General features: G+C 38.7%; 2 protein-coding genes across 5 annotated transcripts; both read left to right on the top strand.

Annotated features, from left to right (window-relative positions):
- Positions 1–2,189: 2,189 nt before the first annotated feature.
- Positions 2,190–5,081, top strand: LOC112198215 (fructose-bisphosphate aldolase 3, chloroplastic). Its single transcript, XM_024339296.2, has 6 exons — positions 2,190–2,508; positions 2,918–3,187; positions 3,296–3,405; positions 3,528–3,618; positions 3,816–4,085; positions 4,566–5,081. The coding sequence occupies exons 1-6, from the start codon at positions 2,347–2,349 to the stop codon at positions 4,842–4,844; spliced, it is 1,182 nt and encodes a 393-aa protein (XP_024195064.1). The 5' UTR covers positions 2,190–2,346; the 3' UTR covers positions 4,845–5,081.
- Positions 5,082–5,861: 780 nt separating this feature from the next.
- Positions 5,862–14,840, top strand: LOC112197199 (DExH-box ATP-dependent RNA helicase DExH5, mitochondrial). Of its 4 annotated transcripts, XR_002935585.2 has the most exons (20): positions 5,863–6,416; positions 6,750–6,904; positions 6,974–7,061; positions 7,348–7,593; positions 7,875–7,970; positions 8,294–8,482; positions 8,569–8,728; positions 8,814–8,944; positions 9,121–9,288; positions 9,371–9,643; positions 9,884–10,078; positions 10,657–10,860; positions 11,426–11,495; positions 11,627–11,775; positions 12,002–12,307; positions 12,608–12,667; positions 12,755–12,907; positions 13,063–13,176; positions 13,356–14,310; positions 14,467–14,840. XR_002935585.2 is itself a non-coding variant. In XM_040518129.1 (19 exons), exons 1-19 carry the CDS (start codon positions 5,994–5,996, stop codon positions 13,812–13,814), a joined length of 3,624 nt encoding a protein of 1,207 aa, XP_040374063.1. In that variant the 5' UTR covers positions 5,862–5,993; the 3' UTR covers positions 13,815–14,840. The 4 variants fall into 4 exon arrangements, 3 of the variants coding, with proteins under 3 accessions (XP_040374063.1, XP_024193567.1, XP_024193568.1); XM_040518129.1 differs by having other exon boundaries at positions 5,862–6,416; positions 12,608–12,652; positions 13,356–14,840; XM_024337799.2 differs by having other exon boundaries at positions 13,356–14,840.
- Positions 14,841–17,329: the final 2,489 nt, after the last annotated feature.

Below are 17,329 nucleotides of genomic sequence, written 5' to 3'. Positions count from 1 at the left end.
CGGTGGTGTGCTGCTAAAGTCAAAACCTTGATGACGTGGCGGCGTGTGTATGGCTAGGAGAGAAAAGGAGATAAAGTTGATGGATGCGTGCAGATGATTGAAGAAGCCAATTAAGCAATTATGCTTATGCTGCACGTGGGCTTTGGGTTCAAAATAAAGGAGGTTACTTGATCAATTAGGTAATTAATCACTTGATTAATTAACTTAATTAATCAAGCTGCATTTTTTTTTTCTCTTCAGTTTCCTCAATGCTCATCCGCATGTTGTTTAGCTACCCTCATGACGTTGACCCTAGTTGACCGGCGTCGCCAAATTCGTCATTTTGTTGAAAACTCTAATTTGTTCCAATTTTGCCTCATTTTGTCTTGTTTATGCAATTCCGCTTATTTTCTACAAAATAAATAAAAATAAATTAATTACATATTAATTGACATGGGGATTTGCTTATTTATAGTGTTTTAGATATAATTATACGCATATAAATGCGTGTAATCACTAGTGTAGATAGATTTTGAATTCGATTACGTTTTGGGGGAAGTTAGATTTGGGTGTTTACAGTCTCTGTTCGAATAATTGTTCATGGTGTTGATTTCAGATTTCCTTAGGTTATTACTAGCTTGATTCTTACTGTTAGCATGAGAACTGATGCTTGATACATTTAATTTACAGAGTTGGTGAAACTGAGGAGAAAGGAATTTCTCAAGAATTGTTGTGTTCTTGTCGTGAAGTGAGGACAACAGCTTAAGGTCAATTTCTTGTTACTGTAAATAAGTTGAGTTGAAATTTTATTGGAAAAGACCTTGGAGTTTGTGGGTGAATTATAGTTTCTTTGGTTGGGGTTTGAATGTCCCTGGTTGATGTGATTCCCTGATTACATGAACTTGCATGTTTGAATTTGCAAACTTGTTATTATTGTGATGGTAGTTTGGAAGTTGGTTGAGTTAGTTTTGAATGGTGATATTGGATATCAGGATTAGGCGATGATGAGTGCAGTAGCAGGATTGGACGAGTATGAATGCAGTAGCAGGATTGTGCGATAATGAGTGCAGTAGCAGAACACAAGTACAAGTGCAGTAGCAGAACTGGACGAGTATGAGTACAGTAGCAGGATTAGGCGATGACGAGTGCAGTAGCAGAACACGAGTACAAGTGCAGTAGCAGAACTGGATGAGTATGAGTGCAGCGAGTGTAGTAGCAGGATTGAACTCGTGCAGTAGCAGGATTAGGCGATGACGAGTGCAGTAGTAAAACACGAGTATAAGTGCAGTAGTAGAACTGGACGAGTATGAGTGCAGTGAGTGAAGTAGCAGGATTATGGGATGACGAGTGCAGTAGCATAACATAAGTACAAGTGCAGTAGCAAGTAGCTGGATTTGAACGAAAAAGAGTTTGGATTAAAGAAAATAATTAAGATTTAGTTATCCATGCATGAAGGTTAAAATTGTAAATGTCTTATTGACACATGGTAACAAAGTAACATAAAGAGATTATTCTAAAAAAAAAAAAACGGTAATATTAAGGGATTAGAAGTTAAAAGAAGTAGTTAAGGGTAAAAAAGTAAATTAACTCATGATAAGTGGCAAGTGGTGGGTAAATTGTCTTTATTTGTAAGATTTAATCCTTATAAAGGGATTAGAAGTCAAAAGAAGTAGTTAAGGGTAAAAAAGTAAATTAACTCATGACATGTGGCAAGTGGATAGCAAATTGTCCTTATTTTTAAAATTTAGTCTTTATATGTTTAATTCAATCTTTAAATGATATATTTGTTAAGTCATATTTTGTCAATAACTTATATGTAATTTGTTAAAAAAAAAAAAAAACTCATATGAAAGTCAATAATTTCTTCTCTTTTGTTTTTCCTTTTTTATCAGGTCCATTATTTCTTTTGGGTAAATGAATTTAAAATTCTTTTTAAGGAAATAAATTGTCAATTGTTAGGTGAAACCGCGAAAGTAGTAGCCGGACCCCAAAAATCTCTTCTACTGTCCCGACTCATGATTATACACATATGGACGATAATACCCATTCCTTTCCCCCTCAGACGACAGTACCAACTCCCCACATTTCCAAGCCTTATTTTGTCGTCAGTCCAAAAACCAAAACAACACAAAATATTGTTTGTCTCATTCACCTCAGGCTAATCTGGTAAGTTCACAAATTGATACAATATGGACCGTTTGGTAGTGTCGCCAGGTGCGGACTCTCCGAGAAGTACAGCGTTGCTTATATCACTCTCTCATCAAACTCCGTCACCACCAAACCGCGAAGCCCCCAATCAGTCGACCTCTCTCTTTCTCTTTCTCTCTCTCTAATCTCCGAGCAATCGTCGCCGTTGATCGAAGAGCCATGGCCTGTAAACTCAATGCGGCGTCGTCTCAGTGGATCGGGCAGCAGTCCTTCACCCAGCGCAACGGATCGTCGTCGTCCACGCGCCTCCTCTCCACTCCTCGCCGCGTTTCCTTCCCGATCCAAGCCAAGGCCTACACCGACGAGCTCATCCAAACCGCCGTAAGTCATCTCCGACTTGATTACTCATATTTGATGCTGTTGATTTCATTGCTGACCGGAATTGGAATCTCTGATTTGACCGATCACGCTCAAATAACCTATTAGCTTATCGTGGCTCGAATTGGTTCTAGTTTTCTGATGCATGCATCGTTTTAGTTCTTGAATCTGAGATTTTATTGCTAGACTGAATTAGGCTGTTTATAAGATGAATTAAGCTGTATTTGTTTACTGTTAATATAACGGAATCAGATATAAAGATATTGGTGTGATGAAAATTACGGAAAAGATTAGGAGCTAAGTCTCTCAATCGATTAGTGATAATTGTGTTTTATAATTGTGCTTATATAACTGTAAGGAGGATTAGAGATGAACGAAAATAGCTTATGGTTGTTTGTTCTGAATGGTGTAGAAAACTATTGCATCTCCTGGACGTGGTATCCTTGCCATTGATGAATCCAACGCAACTGCTGGAAAGAGGTTGGCATCTATTGGCTTGGACAATACCGAGGTTAACCGTCAGGCTTACAGGCAACTTTTGTTGACCACTCCTGGACTCGGTGAATACATTTCTGGTTCAATTCTTTTTGAGGAAACACTTTACCAGTCGACAACTGATGGGAAGAAGTTTGTGGATGTCTTGCGGGAGCAGAACATTGTTCCTGGAATTAAAGTTGATAAGGTACGGTATAGATGCCACTAGAATGCATGGGTTATATTGCTTGAGGAAGTTGTTTTAATTCTTTGAGTGAGATCCTTGAGTGGTCTTCATGTGCCTCTTTGTTTTCAGGGTTTGGTTCCCCTACCAGGATCAAACAATGAATCCTGGTGCCAAGGACTAGACGGATTGGCTTCAAGATCTGCTGAATACTACAAGCAAGGTGCTCGTTTCGCTAAATGGTGAGTCAACTATAATTTATTTTGCGCATCTACATGATAGATTTTCTATTAATGTTTTGGTTAGCTGATTCATTCTGCTTGATAGAAATACTTAGATGAGGTGTGTTTTTTAAATTATGCAGGCGCACAGTTGTTAGCGTTCCATGTGGTCCCTCTGCTCTTGCAGTTAAGGAAGCTGCATGGGGACTTGCACGTTATGCTGCCATCTCTCAGGTATGATCACTTATATGGAGCTATATTAGTTGGTAGTGGCATGAGATATAAAAAGATGGCAAAAAGAGATTATACCCTGTTTGTTTAAAACGAGATTAACAATGATTGCCTTCTTTTGACATTACTGTCTAGTTCTATTCTTTTCCTTCAGGTATTGTGATAAATGTTTTGATTGGTTGCCATGACATTATTTGCAGGACAATGGTCTTGTGCCCATCGTGGAGCCCGAGATTCTTCTTGATGGAGACCACCCAATAGAAAGGACCCTTGAAGTGGCAGAGAAGGTCTGGGCTGAAGTATTCTACTACTTGGCCGAAAACAATGTGGTGTTTGAAGGAATCCTTCTTAAGCCGAGCATGGTAACCCCAGGAGCTGAACACAAGGAAAAGGCTTCTCCAGAGGCCATTGCCAAACATACATTGACAGTGCTTAAAAGGAGAGTCCCTCCTGCAGTCCCCGGAATCATGGTAAAATTACCTGATCCCCTTTGAAATAATTTAAACTGATGCTCTATTCCTTCTTTGTTTTATTAGAGAGTAGTACTAGAGACTGATATAGCCTGATATAATTTACCCAATCCTTTGACCGATAAAGGATTGGCTTAGCCTCATTGCTTGACCAATCTGTAAGCAGCCCAATATACTGTTTCTGTGGGACAGGCCAAGCCAGCCACTAATGACCCTGTCATGTTTTTTACTCTCTTTTTTTTTTTTTTTTTTTATCACAATCATGTTTTTGACTTGGTTTCCATGTAATAGTTTTGTGTCTGGGCTAAAATTGAAACTTAGAAATTTAAGTCGCAGACTGCGTTGGAGGGAAGTTAAGTCATATCGGTGGTTCGTGTAGTTGGTCATTACTGTTGTATGTGTGAATTTGATGCACTAGTTGTTAGTTTCTGACAAGACTTGAATACTGATTGATTGATATTTGTTCTGTCTACATAACAGTTTTTGTCAGGTGGACAATCTGAAGTAGAAGCAACTCTCAACCTTAACGCAATGAACCAGAGCCCCAACCCATGGCATGTTTCCTTCTCGTATGCTCGTGCCCTGCAGAACTCCGTACTTAAGGCATGGCAAGGACGTCCTGAGAATGTAGAAGCTGCACAACAGGCACTGTTGATACGAGCAAAGGCAAACTCCTTGGCTCAGCTAGGAAGGTACTCTGCTGACGGTGAGGCAGATGAAGCCAAGAAAGGAATGTTCGTCAAGGGCTATACATACTAAGCCAGATTCTGAGGCAATTCATGCCTCCACGCACCTGAAGAAGGTGTAATTTACCGCATTTTATTGGTGTTAGATGATGTATGCTGAGGAGACTTGCTACTACAAAAAGCTTTTTCATTTCTTTCTCCTACCACAGAAGACATGAGAGCTTGAATAAGACCGTTTGAGAGGATATGTATTTCAAACTGCACCTTATAACGATGGGAGTGGTGAAAGATTTTAAGTTTTGTTTCTTAAGTTACTGTGTGTTCTTGGTTTAATTCTTGGTTTCTGTCTAGTAAAAATCTGAGAAGAAAAGAAGGAAAGCATATAACCAATCTGGGAGAGTTGTTTTTCATCTTATTTCATCCTTTTAAGAAGTTCTGCCTCCTAAAGCTCAGTAACACTGAAATCTAGCAATAATCATGCCAGGGCAAACATAACTCGAGTTTGCAACTGCAAGTATACAATCCGTTTGTAGGGGTAGTGATACTTCTATCCATAAATACGTCCATGCACGAATCCAAAACTACGGAACTAACGATAAGGACCATTTTTAAGCTCATCTCATATACAATTACGGAGAATAGGACCATTTTAAAGTTCATCTCATTTACAATTACGGAGAATAACTATATCCTGATTCGCTGTTGCAGTCGAATGGAGTTGGATTGCACTATTTCATCAGTGTTAATAATTTATACTTTGATGTAAGAGGATGAAAATGTGAAATTGACCCCTAATTTTTTTACAAACTACTCCCCTTTCGTGCAACCATGCACACATATATTGGAAAATTACCCATAAAGAGTGGTGATTCATAAAATAGAGTGTCGATTTCAACCCGGCTAATTTTGGTGGTCTCATTGAGAGTTGAGATGATGTTTTCACTTGGTGGTTAATATGACTGGGGTAAAAGAATAATGAATGAATTATTACAATCTCGCAAGATTCTAACTTTCAGAGAAGTCAGAAACTCAGCAAAAAAAAAAAGAAACGCAATCCCTTTAAGAGCACACGCTCAGAGGCCCAGAGATCCTGTACTGTATTTTAGCCCAGCTCGTGCGCACTTCCCAAAGTAAACTAAACTGAAACTCTCGCGTGTTCTCTTCCGGGGCTTCCACCATTTCTCTTCTTCTTCTTCTTCAAGACTTCGACGCCTCACATTGCATGCCCTCTTCACCATCTCCAATTCTTCTTCTTCTCCATCCCTCACCGCCTTCTCCACAATCACAATTCCCTTCGCGTCCCAAAGCCTCTGCCCTCAGACCCTCACCACTACTCGTCGCCATGAAGGACCGGCCTCCTTCTTCGTACGGCGCCGTTTACGTCCCTCCCCACCACCGCCTCCGCTCCGTCATCACCAGCCCTAATTACACCTCCGCCGCCTCAATTGCCTCCAAGAAGACTACTGCTGCTGCTTCTCTCAGCAAAGCTCGCACCAATGGTGCTCGGACCTACTACCAGACTCAGCAGCACGAAGTTCAGGAACAGCTCCACAAGCCGAAGTTGCAGCACGATTCTGATTACGACGACGGCGGCGTCTCCGATGATGAAGGCTCCGATCGCGATTATAACATGTCGTCGAATCCGGTGAGATTATGTTGTGCGTGTATAGTTGTTAATTGCGAGTTGTTGCAGTGTTTACTGAGTGTGGAATGGTAATGAGGTTTTGATTAAGGACTCGGATTGTGAGGTATTGAGTCGGTGATTTAATCCAATTAGTTACTGTAATTGTATGATTGCTTTGCTAAAAATGGCTAAATCCAGGTCTTGTTAATCATAATTGTGACGATTCTTTACGTGATGCTGTTAATTTGAGTGTGCTTTATGCATAATGTAGCTGTATTTACTGGTTCAGGACAATAAACTTGAGATTAGGCAAAAGTTAAGGGATTTGTTTACCTTAATATTTTTTTGATACAGGGTGCTTCAATCTCTGATAACCTTGATGAGTGGAAACGGAAGTTAACCATGCTGTTACGTGACAACAAGAAGCAAGAGTTGGTTTCAAGGGAGAAAAAAGATAGACGTGATTTTGAGGACATAGCCGCTCTGGCAAGCAGAATGGGACTTTACAGGTTGGTTTTTGTCAACATCTAAGTGTTTCAATAACTTCAAGAAGGTCTGATTAAAAGAACTTTTGACAGCCATCTGTATGCAAAAGTTGCTGTATTCAGTAAGGTCCCACTGCCAAACTACAGATTTGATCTGGATGACCGGCGACCTCAGAGAGAGGTAATGACCTTATTCCTTAAATTATGACTTTTATATTTAAATTTAATGATTAACCTTTCTTGAAATCCCTCATTTTCCTGCCTCCATGAGCTCCACTTTTTCACGTGATGTTTCACATTTTAATTAATACCAAAAAATTGGTTGACTTATATAAAACCAATTAGCTAGGAGCATAGGATGGCTCCCCACCACCTGATGATATTTTCAAAAGCCCTAGTGTTTCTGGTAACTCTTAGTACATGTTTCTTTCTTAAGTATCTAAGTAATTTTTTTTTAAAATTCAAAGGTGACCTTGCCTCTTGGGTTGCTGAGGAGAGTTGAGGTGTACCTCGGAGACTTCCTTTCTCAGAAGTCTAGGACTAAGGAAACCTTTCCAGATGTTTCCTTTTCTAGATCAAGCAGTAGTGGCAGTATTGGTACTGATGAAGGGCTCTTTGAGCAACCTGAACCAGTGGCACCGAATAATGCTGCGATGGAAAAAGCTTTTTGGAGGAGAAGCTTGCAGCTGCGGGATAAGCAACACGCTTGGCAGGTATGTCTTACCTTGATATGTGCTCACAATACCTTGTTTTGTTTCTATTAATGCTGCTACTTGGACTATTTTATTCTAGATTAAATGGTTTCGGTTCCTTGCTAAATAAGTTTAATATTCTATGGCATATAAAGTTGGATGATCAAAGTAGCGAAGTAAATCTAGTTTATGTCTGATTAAATTAGCCAGTCATTCAACTGTTGTCTCAGCAGGATTGTCATTCAGTTTAGACGAATTATGTTTTTATTCTCTGTATCTGTAATTTTTTATCGGTTCTGCAGGAATCTCGTGAAGGCAGAAAAGTTATGGAACTTCGTAGAAGTCTCCCAGCTTATAAAGAGAAGGATGCTTTGTTGACAGCAATTTCACTAAATCAGGTTTGCATTACTTTGATGTTTCCTTCAAGTTGTTGTTATTTGATTTTTTTTTCCTTTCACTTTATCAGAAAATTCAATTCCTGGTTAAGTAGAAGTATGATTCTGACTTTGGTTCTGGTTTTACAATTTGCTAGTTGGTTTTTGTTGAGAGCCATGTCTACATTTTCATAACTGGTAGCCCTTATTGTGGATAACTGAACCATTCAATTGTTGTAATATGATAATGCTATTGTGGCCTGTAACTAGACAATAATTGCTTTGACACTTAGTATTGTCAGGCATGACAGAATTGTGCAATGATGAATATAAGTTTTGATGTGTAGGTTGTTATCATATCAGGGCAAACAGGCTGTGGAAAGACCACTCAAATTCCACAATTCATTTTAGAATCTGAGATAGAAGCTGCCCGTGGAGCTGTATGTAGTATTATATGTACACAGCCTAGGCGAATATCTGCTATGTCTGTTTCAGAAAGAGTTGCTTCAGAGAGAGGGGAGAAGTTGGGTGATTCAGTGAGTTTTCCTCAACTTCATGATAAAACTACAAGTCTTGTTTTTCTTTTCTTTTTACAATTCCTTTCTTTTTGTTTCCATCTTAGGTTGGATATAAGGTTCGGTTAGAGGGCATGAAAGGGAGAGACACACGCCTTCTCTTCTGCACCACTGGCATTTTGTTGAGAAGATTGCTACTTGATGGAAATTTGAAAGGTGTAACTCATGTCATTGTGGATGAGATTCACGAACGCGGAATGAATGAAGGTAATTAAATGCTAGCTAGGTCTAGATTGAGGCTTTAATTCTGGATGATGAAGTGTGATTTCTCACTATAATCATTTGATGCCAGATTTTCTGCTTATTGTTCTCAAGGATCTCCTTCCTCGCCGGCCAGAACTGAGGTTGATTCTGATGAGTGCAACCCTAGATTCTGAGCTTTTCTCATCCTACTTTGGCAGGGCTCAGATAATTCATGTTCCAGTAAGTTAAAAACTTTCATAGCATTTTCTCCGGCCATTTATGAATAGCAGAAGATTTAGATACATGATATACTAATCTGTTCCATTTTTTTATTTACTGTAATAATTCCCCTTGTGGTCTTCCATTTTTGCTGCTCTCTAAGCGTATTTTTCTTTCTTTTTTCCCCTCCAAATTAGGGTTTTACATACCCTGTTCGAACTCATTTTCTGGAGGATGTTCTGGAAAGTACCGGTTGCAGGTTAACTCCATACAATCAGATTGATGATTATGGACAAGAAAAGATGTGGAAAATGAGTAAACAGGCACCAAGAAAGAGGAAAAGTCAAATTGCTTCTGTTGTTGAGGTATACAAGTGATTGTGTAAACCATTATGTTCTTTTCAATTGTCTGCATCTTCTCAAATATTCCTTACTGGAATGTATTCAGGATGCACTCAAAGCAGCTGATTTTAAGGGTTACAGTCCCCAGACTCGGGAATCTCTAGCCTGTTGGAATCCTGATTGTATCGGTTTTAATCTCATAGAGTATCTGTTATGCAATATCTGTGAGAATGAAAGGCCTGGTGCCATTCTAGTTTTTATGACTGGGTGGGATGACATCAATTCTCTAAAGGAAAAGTTGCATGCAAATCCTCTCTTAGGTGATCCAAGCCAAGTCTTGTTGTTAGCATGCCATGGTTCCATGGCCAGTTCCGAGCAGGTAAACTTTTGATGCCCTAATAGTTGTGCAATCGCCAGCATAAGTTGTCTGCATTACTGTTTGGTACTATGTTCTGCGTCTATGTTGGTTACTGGTCAATTAGTTGGTTGATAGTGTTTCATCCTGCGAGGTCTGCCACAGCATTTTGTTATTTTTGGTGAAAGAAGGAATTACTGCTGAATTTTCTAGCTAACTCATATCAATCTATCTCTTATTTATATTGTTTTGGACTGCATGCAGAGGTTGATATTTGATGAGCCTGAGGATGGAGTGAGGAAAATAGTGCTGGCTACTAATATTGCTGAGACGAGTATCACAATTAATGACGTTGTTTTTGTTATTGATTGTGGAAAGGCAAAAGAGACTTCATATGATGCACTGAATAATACTCCTTGTTTGCTTCCTTCCTGGATATCCAAGGTTTCTGCTCAACAAGTAAGAATGTAATCTGTCTTCTAGCTGAAGGTTTTGGTCTCTTGAAAACTAATATGAATCGGCACTGTCCAAGTCATAATGGTTGAACTTGAAACGTTTTTGACCTACATTGTGCCTCTGTCGTAGAATGAATAGTGGAAAAGAAGTTCATTAGTGCACCATAATTTTCTGGGATAAGACTTGGTTGAAAGTTCAAGTCATTAACTTATTATCAAGCTGTGCCTTCTGACTAAGTTGGCTCTTCCTTGTTAGCTGATCAGTTTTTCAGTTGGTCATTTCCCTGGTTCTTTTGAAAATATTTCATCGCTGTTTCCTACAAAATGTCCTCCTTTTTCTTTTTTTCTAAATAGAAGAAAATTACCTGGGTTACTGGGCACATAGTACCCTGCCCTCTCTGATTAAAGACGGATAACCATTTGAAAAATGTTTTTTTATGATCTTATGTAATAGAAACTCTCTGGAAGCCTTTATTAATCACACGTTTATTGATGTGGTCTACTTGTAGTATTATAGTTTTGGAAGGCTGAGATGTTATTTATTTTAAGGGGGCTGAACTCCTATGTGCTTATGGATTGTAGAGAAGAGGAAGAGCTGGGCGTGTTCAACCTGGGGAATGTTATCGTCTCTATCCTAGATGTGTGTATGATGCATTTGCAGAATATCAATTGCCGGAAATCTTGAGGACACCTTTGCAGTCTCTTTGTCTGCAAATCAAAAGTTTAAAACTCGGAAGTATCTCAGAGTTCTTATCTAGGGCTCTACAGTCACCAGAGTTACTAGCGGTAACAGTCGATTTTTTCTCTATCTACTGTAATTCAATTTCAATCTACCATTATTTACAATGTTGGTCTCTTCAATATTATTTCTAAACACCTTTCACTGTTCTTGAAATGGAAAGCATGAGGCAGGCATTTTCTCCCTTGAAAGCAACAGAACACTCTCAGTCAAAAAGAAAAAAAAAATCTAACTGTCTAAATAGCTAATAGCATGTTGAGTCATCAAAAGGAAAATCAAGGGAAATGTGTGGACCTATAGAATCAAATAAAAAAGCGTATAGTCAACATAACACAGTAGAGAGAGATAGGGTGACCCACCAGTAATAGGAGGCCTCAATACAGGGGCAGACATAAGAAAGATCAGATTAGAATAAAAACCTTCTTCTTTGTGCTTAGACCTCCAAGCAAAGTTTGCATCAATAAAAATACCATATTCCTTAACATACAAGGCATACACTTATAAGTGTATTGTTATATTACCAGCTTGTGGTGTTTAGTTTTGTTATTACGTATTTACAATATTTGCTTCTCACCTACAATTCACATTTTTGGTTCTTACCTTTTTCCATAGGTGAAAAATGCCATAGAGTATTTAAAGATCATTGGGGCCTTGGATGAGAACGAGAATCTGACTATTTTAGGTGGGAAAAGAGATCTAACCATTCCAGAATTTGAATTCATGCATTTTCATGCTTGCACCTCTTGCAAATGGCTGAGGTATGTTTTTTTTTTCTTTACAACAATAAGACTCATGTAGTAAGTCTTTTGACAGGACGCTATCTAACTATGCTTCCTGTGGAGCCAAAACTTGGAAAGATGCTCTTGGTTGGTGCCATCTTCAACTGCCTCGATCCTGTTTTGACTATTGTTTCTGGCCTTAGTGTCAGAGATCCTTTCTTAACACCATTTGACAAGAAAGATGTAAGTCAGCTCTGCAATTTTATTATATCTAGAAGTATTGTATGCCCCGTATTTCCTAGAGTTAGGATTGGAGGTGATAAAAGAGAATACACAGTACAGTGGACAACCAATCCTACACAAAGCTACAGCTGGCAAATGTAAAACCAACAAAAGAATAGACAAAGCAAACATAAATCAGTATCATTATTGATATCGGCCTTTTTTTTTTTTGTCTCCCTCTTTGTAGCTTGCGGAGGCTGCTAAATCTCAGTTTTCCCGAGACCACAGCGATCACCTTGCACTTGTGCGTGCCTATGAGGGCTGGAAGGTAGCTGAAAGAGACTTTGCTGGATATGACTACTGCTGGAAAAATTTTCTTTCACCACAATCGATGAAAGCTATTGATTCTCTCAGGAAGGAGTTCTACTCTTTGCTACGGGATACTGATCTTATTGATGCCAACACAGCTACCTATAATGTATGGAGCTATGATGAGCATCTCGTCCGTGCAGTTATTTGCTATGGCCTGTATCCTGGAATTTGCTCTGTTATGGTAGGCGTGGTTTTTTCCATGTTTTCTTTAAGCTATAATATTTTATTTTTCTAAATTTTTTGATGCTGTCAATCTTCTCCATCTGTTGGGTTCCATATTTTTATGCAATGATGAACAGGCCTTTTTAATCAAATTGGGAACCTAAGTGAGACATGATAAAGCTATATCATAGTTTGGCTGCTTGGTCCTTAGCTAAATTTTCATTGGTATCTGTTGTTTTGTTTTATAGTGTCATAAACATGGTATGATTCATTTTGTTTGCTATGGTTTTCTCGAGGACTAACATAAGTGGATGTGCAGCACAATGAGAAGTCATATTCACTGAAAACTATGGAGGATGGTCAGGTGCTGCTATACTCAGTGAGCATTCTTGGTCATATGATATCAATATAAGTAATTTTATAGATTCTGTTGTGGTTTAGTCTCATCTTCAGTTCTCTTGTTTAGAACTCTGTCAATGCTCGGGAATCTAAAATTCCATATCCATGGCTAGTTTTTAATGAGAAGATAAAGGTGAACTCTGTTTTTCTACGGGATTCAACAGCTGTATCTGATTCAGTGCTTCTCCTATTTGGTGGAAGTTTTTCAAAAGGGGATATTGTAAGTATTTTGTTTCTCGTGTTTGCTGGGTGTGTCAAGTTTTAAGTATATATTTGCTGGAATGTGCAAACTAGTGCAGGATCCATTATTGTTGTCGTGCCTTTTTTTTTTTGTTATCTAAAGTTGATATGAACGAGGTTTAATTCCTGTTCTAGCAGGATGGACACTTGAAAATGTTGGGTGGATACTTGGAATTCTTCATGAAACCTGCTGTAGCAGAAATGTATCAATGTTTAAGGGCAGAACTTGATGAGTTAATTCAAACCAAAGTAAGTGAAGCTGTGAAGAACTTTTCTCTTAATCTCATTAAATTCCATTTTTCTTTTCATTCTTTTAGTATCTTTTTCGGAATCTCTTGCTACTTTGTTTTCCCAGTTGCACCTGGAATATATTCTCTCTGCTTGTTACCTGTGACTAATTTTTATTCCTGTGAATACCAACCAAGCAGCTACGGAACCCAAGGATGGCCATCCACAAATATCATGAACTCCTTTCTGCAGTGCGGCTGCTGCTCTCGGAGGATCTATGTGAGGGTAGATTTGTATTTGGCCGCCAGGTTCGTACAACCTCAAAGCCATCTGTGGGGGCAGCTCAGCCAGGCTTGGTTTCAAGAACTGAAAGTGGACCTGGGGGTGATAATTCTAAGAGTCAGCTCCAGACATTGCTCACAAGGGCAGGATATGCTGCGCCCACCTACAAAACAATGCAACTAAAGAACCTCAAGTTCCAAGCTAGTGTGGAGTTCAATGGAATGCAAATTATGGGGCAGCCTTGTAATAACAAGAAGAGTGCAGAAAAAGATGCAGCAGCTGAGGCCATTCAGTGGCTTGTGAGTGGAACACAAATGGGCCATGACCACATCAATCACATGTCAATGATGTTGAAGAAAAGCAAAAAAGGATCATAATTGAACCACAACGAGCCAGTTCTCCCATAAAGGGTTTTGTGAGAGGCAGAGCAATGCCAGTGCTTCGTAATGCCTTGAGAATCAATATCTCCACAATGTCTGACTCACTACCTGCCTCCGATGAGTAAAGCTCGGGCATCTTTATCACTTAAAAGCCAGCAGTTCTGGCTGTCTCTCATCCCCATAATGGATCAGACTTGCCAGCAAATAGCATTTAAGATACCAAATTTGTGGTTGATTTGTGGACTTTTGGATCATCTGTTTCGGGCCTTTCGGCACGTAGAGCTCACTTTACATTTGAGCTAAAGTTGAGGGGACTAGAATTTGACCTATTTTGTCCATTTCAGTGCTTTTTGGACATTACATTGATGGTGTGACCAAGGCAGTTGATCATGAAGGGAGGTGAAAAATTGTAGTTAGCAGGGACAAGGAGGAACATCGTACATACATTCTGTACAAATATTATTGATTGGGTTGGTTAGTAGGCCTGTGTGGTGTAGTGTACTACTTTCGTCTACTATTGTGAATGAGCAGCTCCGTGTAAATTCCAGAAAGGACTCCGATCGTTTGTGTTAATATGGGGTGTGTTCTATATTTCCCAAGAAGAAATGTCCTGGATAGATGACTCCTAATCTTCTCTCTGTGTTTGCAGCTGCAAAGCGCCGCCAATATACTCCGACAGGTGTGGCCCGTGACATCCGAGCAAGCTCCCTTCTCCGGTTCAGCTGGGTAGTATTGCTAATGTTAAGCTGGTCCATTCTTTCGTGTAGATCCTTAGCTATGAGATGTTAATGGAAACTTAATACTTGGATATGAAATTGATGGTGTTGATGTGGTGGTGCTTACATGACTCGTTAAGCATATCACATGGCACTTGGAGCATGTGACTCGAAACTACAATATGGGAGATAAAACCGCTGATGGGTCTTTAATTTCTAATTTCTTATATATCTTTTCCAAGGATGGTTTTTTGTCTTATAGAGGACCACAACAGCTTTCAAAATTAAAATAAAGCTCTCTGCATCATACTGTTGTGTTGCCCCCAACATTTAGAAGCCTTGGGGTTCTTCCTCATTTCTATTCTGTGATCATAGATTAATCCATCTCTTTTCTCTTGAAAAAAGAATAAACAAATTTCAATCCGACCTCGAAATGCGACATTGATATGGTGTGTCGGGGCATTGCTTATTGATTAGGTAAATAATGTCGAAAAATATGGAATCTAAACCATATGATATATGTTAGTGTTATGGGACAGGCTGGGAGGCTCTGACCCCTTTCGTGTCCCAATTGTCCATAATGCTCCTCATAAAGTGATAAATCTTTTTTTTTTTTTTTTTGGCAAAGCATAAAGTGATAAATCTGAAGCCTTTACTTGTTTAAGCTCCAAATCCTCCCAACCACGTGACGACGCGTCTTCGTTGTTACGTTAAGCCCAGTGTGTGAAATGAAATTGACCTCACCTTGCCTATATGGCCCTTCGTAGTTCTTATGTTGCATAGAATATGCGACTGTGTGTGTGTTTTGGGCCACTTACTTGGTCAGGTTTGTGAATCCCGTGACAATTAACAAAAGCTGAAACATTGGAAAAGAAATTTTGGGTTTTTATTCCTGACTCCCATGGAGCAATGTGGGCAGGCTTGTCAAGTTGTCAGTCAAATGGTCCACGCACTACCACTCACGAGATCTGGAACAAAAGGAAAATTAGAACATCCAACTCAAAATTAATCCACGAATGATCTAAAAATTCGTAATTATAACTTTTACTTTTACGGAACTAGATTGTTACGGAGAGAAATGTGGTACCATGGGTGGAACAAAGGGAGACGGGTTTTGAGTGGAGCCTTAGATGATAATGATTGGTGAGGAGAGCATTTGTGATGTTGAACAACTCGAAGCAATATTCCTCCTCCCAAACAACAGCTGGATTATTCTACCTAAAAGCTTGATATGATGAGTGATGAAGTTGAAGCTATGTTGTTCATATTTATTCCGCATTTATTGGTTTGTAGGGAACCCACAAAACCCTACTACAGTACTACGCTCCCACGAGGATTATCATCATTATAAAAAAGTTTATAGCAAACGGGAAGGACTAAATAAGGGGTCCAAAGGACTACCGGTACTGTCAATATTAACCATCTGTACCTGTACCAGCACCTTAACAGATTACGTACCAAAACAATATGATAATACAGTACTTGAGACAGAACAAAAATTCAGATTGACATAATATTATGACATATACAGGTCCGTTTGTTGATTAATGACAGAATTAAAACTTAATTGATCATGGAAATCAATGATTTAAAGCTTAGAATCTGGAATAATTGGATAAAAATAACACTGTCATGATTATCATAAAAACATATGGGTTGAGGTGGAGATAATAATAATAATAACAATAGTACAAAGTCTACATACTAAAGTACCGGATAACATAGGGAAGAACAAATGATAGCGTAGCGCTTTACTTTCTAAACCCTAGCAGTAATCATGCGACGACCGTTCAACCCCGCAGACTCTTAAGCAACAAGCACTTCTTCAATGTTTTTTGGCATATAATCTTGTTCTTATTATCTTTATCCATCTCTCATACTGTTTTATTTTTGATGCTTTTTCCATCTACCCGTTGTACTTTTTAAATTCACTTGATCCATCCAAATCCAATCTCGTTTCTCTCTTTGAAAAGAAAAAAATAATAATAAAATAAGGTACCAAAATCCCACCATGAAAATTAATACCCAAATGCTTCATTTGGTTCATGGAATGAAAATCAATTCCCTTGTCTTCCCTATGGGGAAGAGAAATTGAAGTTACTGTCAAGTTTCATTTCCTCTATTTGGTAAAGCAGAGAAAATATTCAGGAAAGACCATTTGATTTCCCCTCGGATATTTGGTTGGTGCAGGAAAGGAAAGTAAAAATATATTAATGTTTCAATAATACCCTTGTATTTTAAAATAAAAACAACATCATAAAAGTTCAAAAGTACACCAAATTTTTATGCAAGAGAGGGTATTGTCGTCCAAAACTTTTGTAATAAATGCTGGGAAATGAGAAGGGAAAATCAATCCCATGGGGTCTGTGTGGAATGATTTTCCCCCTTTACTTTCCCCTCTGTCAGGAAAGTATTTCCGGAGTTTGTGGTTACCAAACAAAGGAATGACTTTCCTTTCCTAAGTCCTCAATTCTGCGAACCAAATAAGGCCAAAGTACCATAGAACCGATTGATAATGAATATAATGAAAAATTACGTGCATGAGACGCTGTTTTCAAGAAAGAGTATTCAGTGCACTGACATGCACTTGCACCAGCAGAAATAGAAGGATAGATGACACTATATATATTTTTTTATTATTAAAATAAGGTTATCTATAAATATCAATAGTTGAGATCTGCTGAATTTCCTTGTTCACTATCGGTATATAGAAGAATTTTCCTGTTTTGAAATGTAATGGATCATAGATATGATGAGGTTTGCTCGAAAGTATTAAAAAGGGTGGTACTTTTTTAT

Source organism: Rosa chinensis, chromosome 4, assembly GCF_002994745.2.
Source record: "Rosa chinensis cultivar Old Blush chromosome 4, RchiOBHm-V2, whole genome shotgun sequence".
Taxonomy (NCBI): domain Eukaryota; kingdom Viridiplantae; phylum Streptophyta; class Magnoliopsida; order Rosales; family Rosaceae; genus Rosa; species Rosa chinensis.
Note: the sequence above shows the minus strand (reverse complement) of the source record. Positions and strands in the feature narration are given on the sequence as shown.

Excerpts from the sequence above, each read along its gene's own strand:
- LOC112198215 (XM_024339296.2), top strand. The coding sequence starts at position 2,347 with ATGGCCTGTAAACTCAATGCGGCGTCGTCTCAGTGGATCGGGCAGCAG. Across the intron at positions 3,406-3,527 it reads GGTGCTCGTTTCGCTAAATG|GCGCACAGTTGTTAGCGTTC; the intron begins GTGAGTCAACTA and ends TAAATTATGCAG. Across the intron at positions 3,619-3,815 it reads GTTATGCTGCCATCTCTCAG|GACAATGGTCTTGTGCCCAT; the intron begins GTATGATCACTT and ends CATTATTTGCAG.
- LOC112197199 (XM_024337799.2), top strand. The coding sequence starts at position 5,994 with ATGCCCTCTTCACCATCTCCAATTCTTCTTCTTCTCCATCCCTCACCG. Across the intron at positions 7,971-8,293 it reads CAGCAATTTCACTAAATCAG|GTTGTTATCATATCAGGGCA; the intron begins GTTTGCATTACT and ends TTTGATGTGTAG. Across the intron at positions 11,496-11,626 it reads CGAGAATCTGACTATTTTAG|GACGCTATCTAACTATGCTT; the intron begins GTGGGAAAAGAG and ends GTCTTTTGACAG.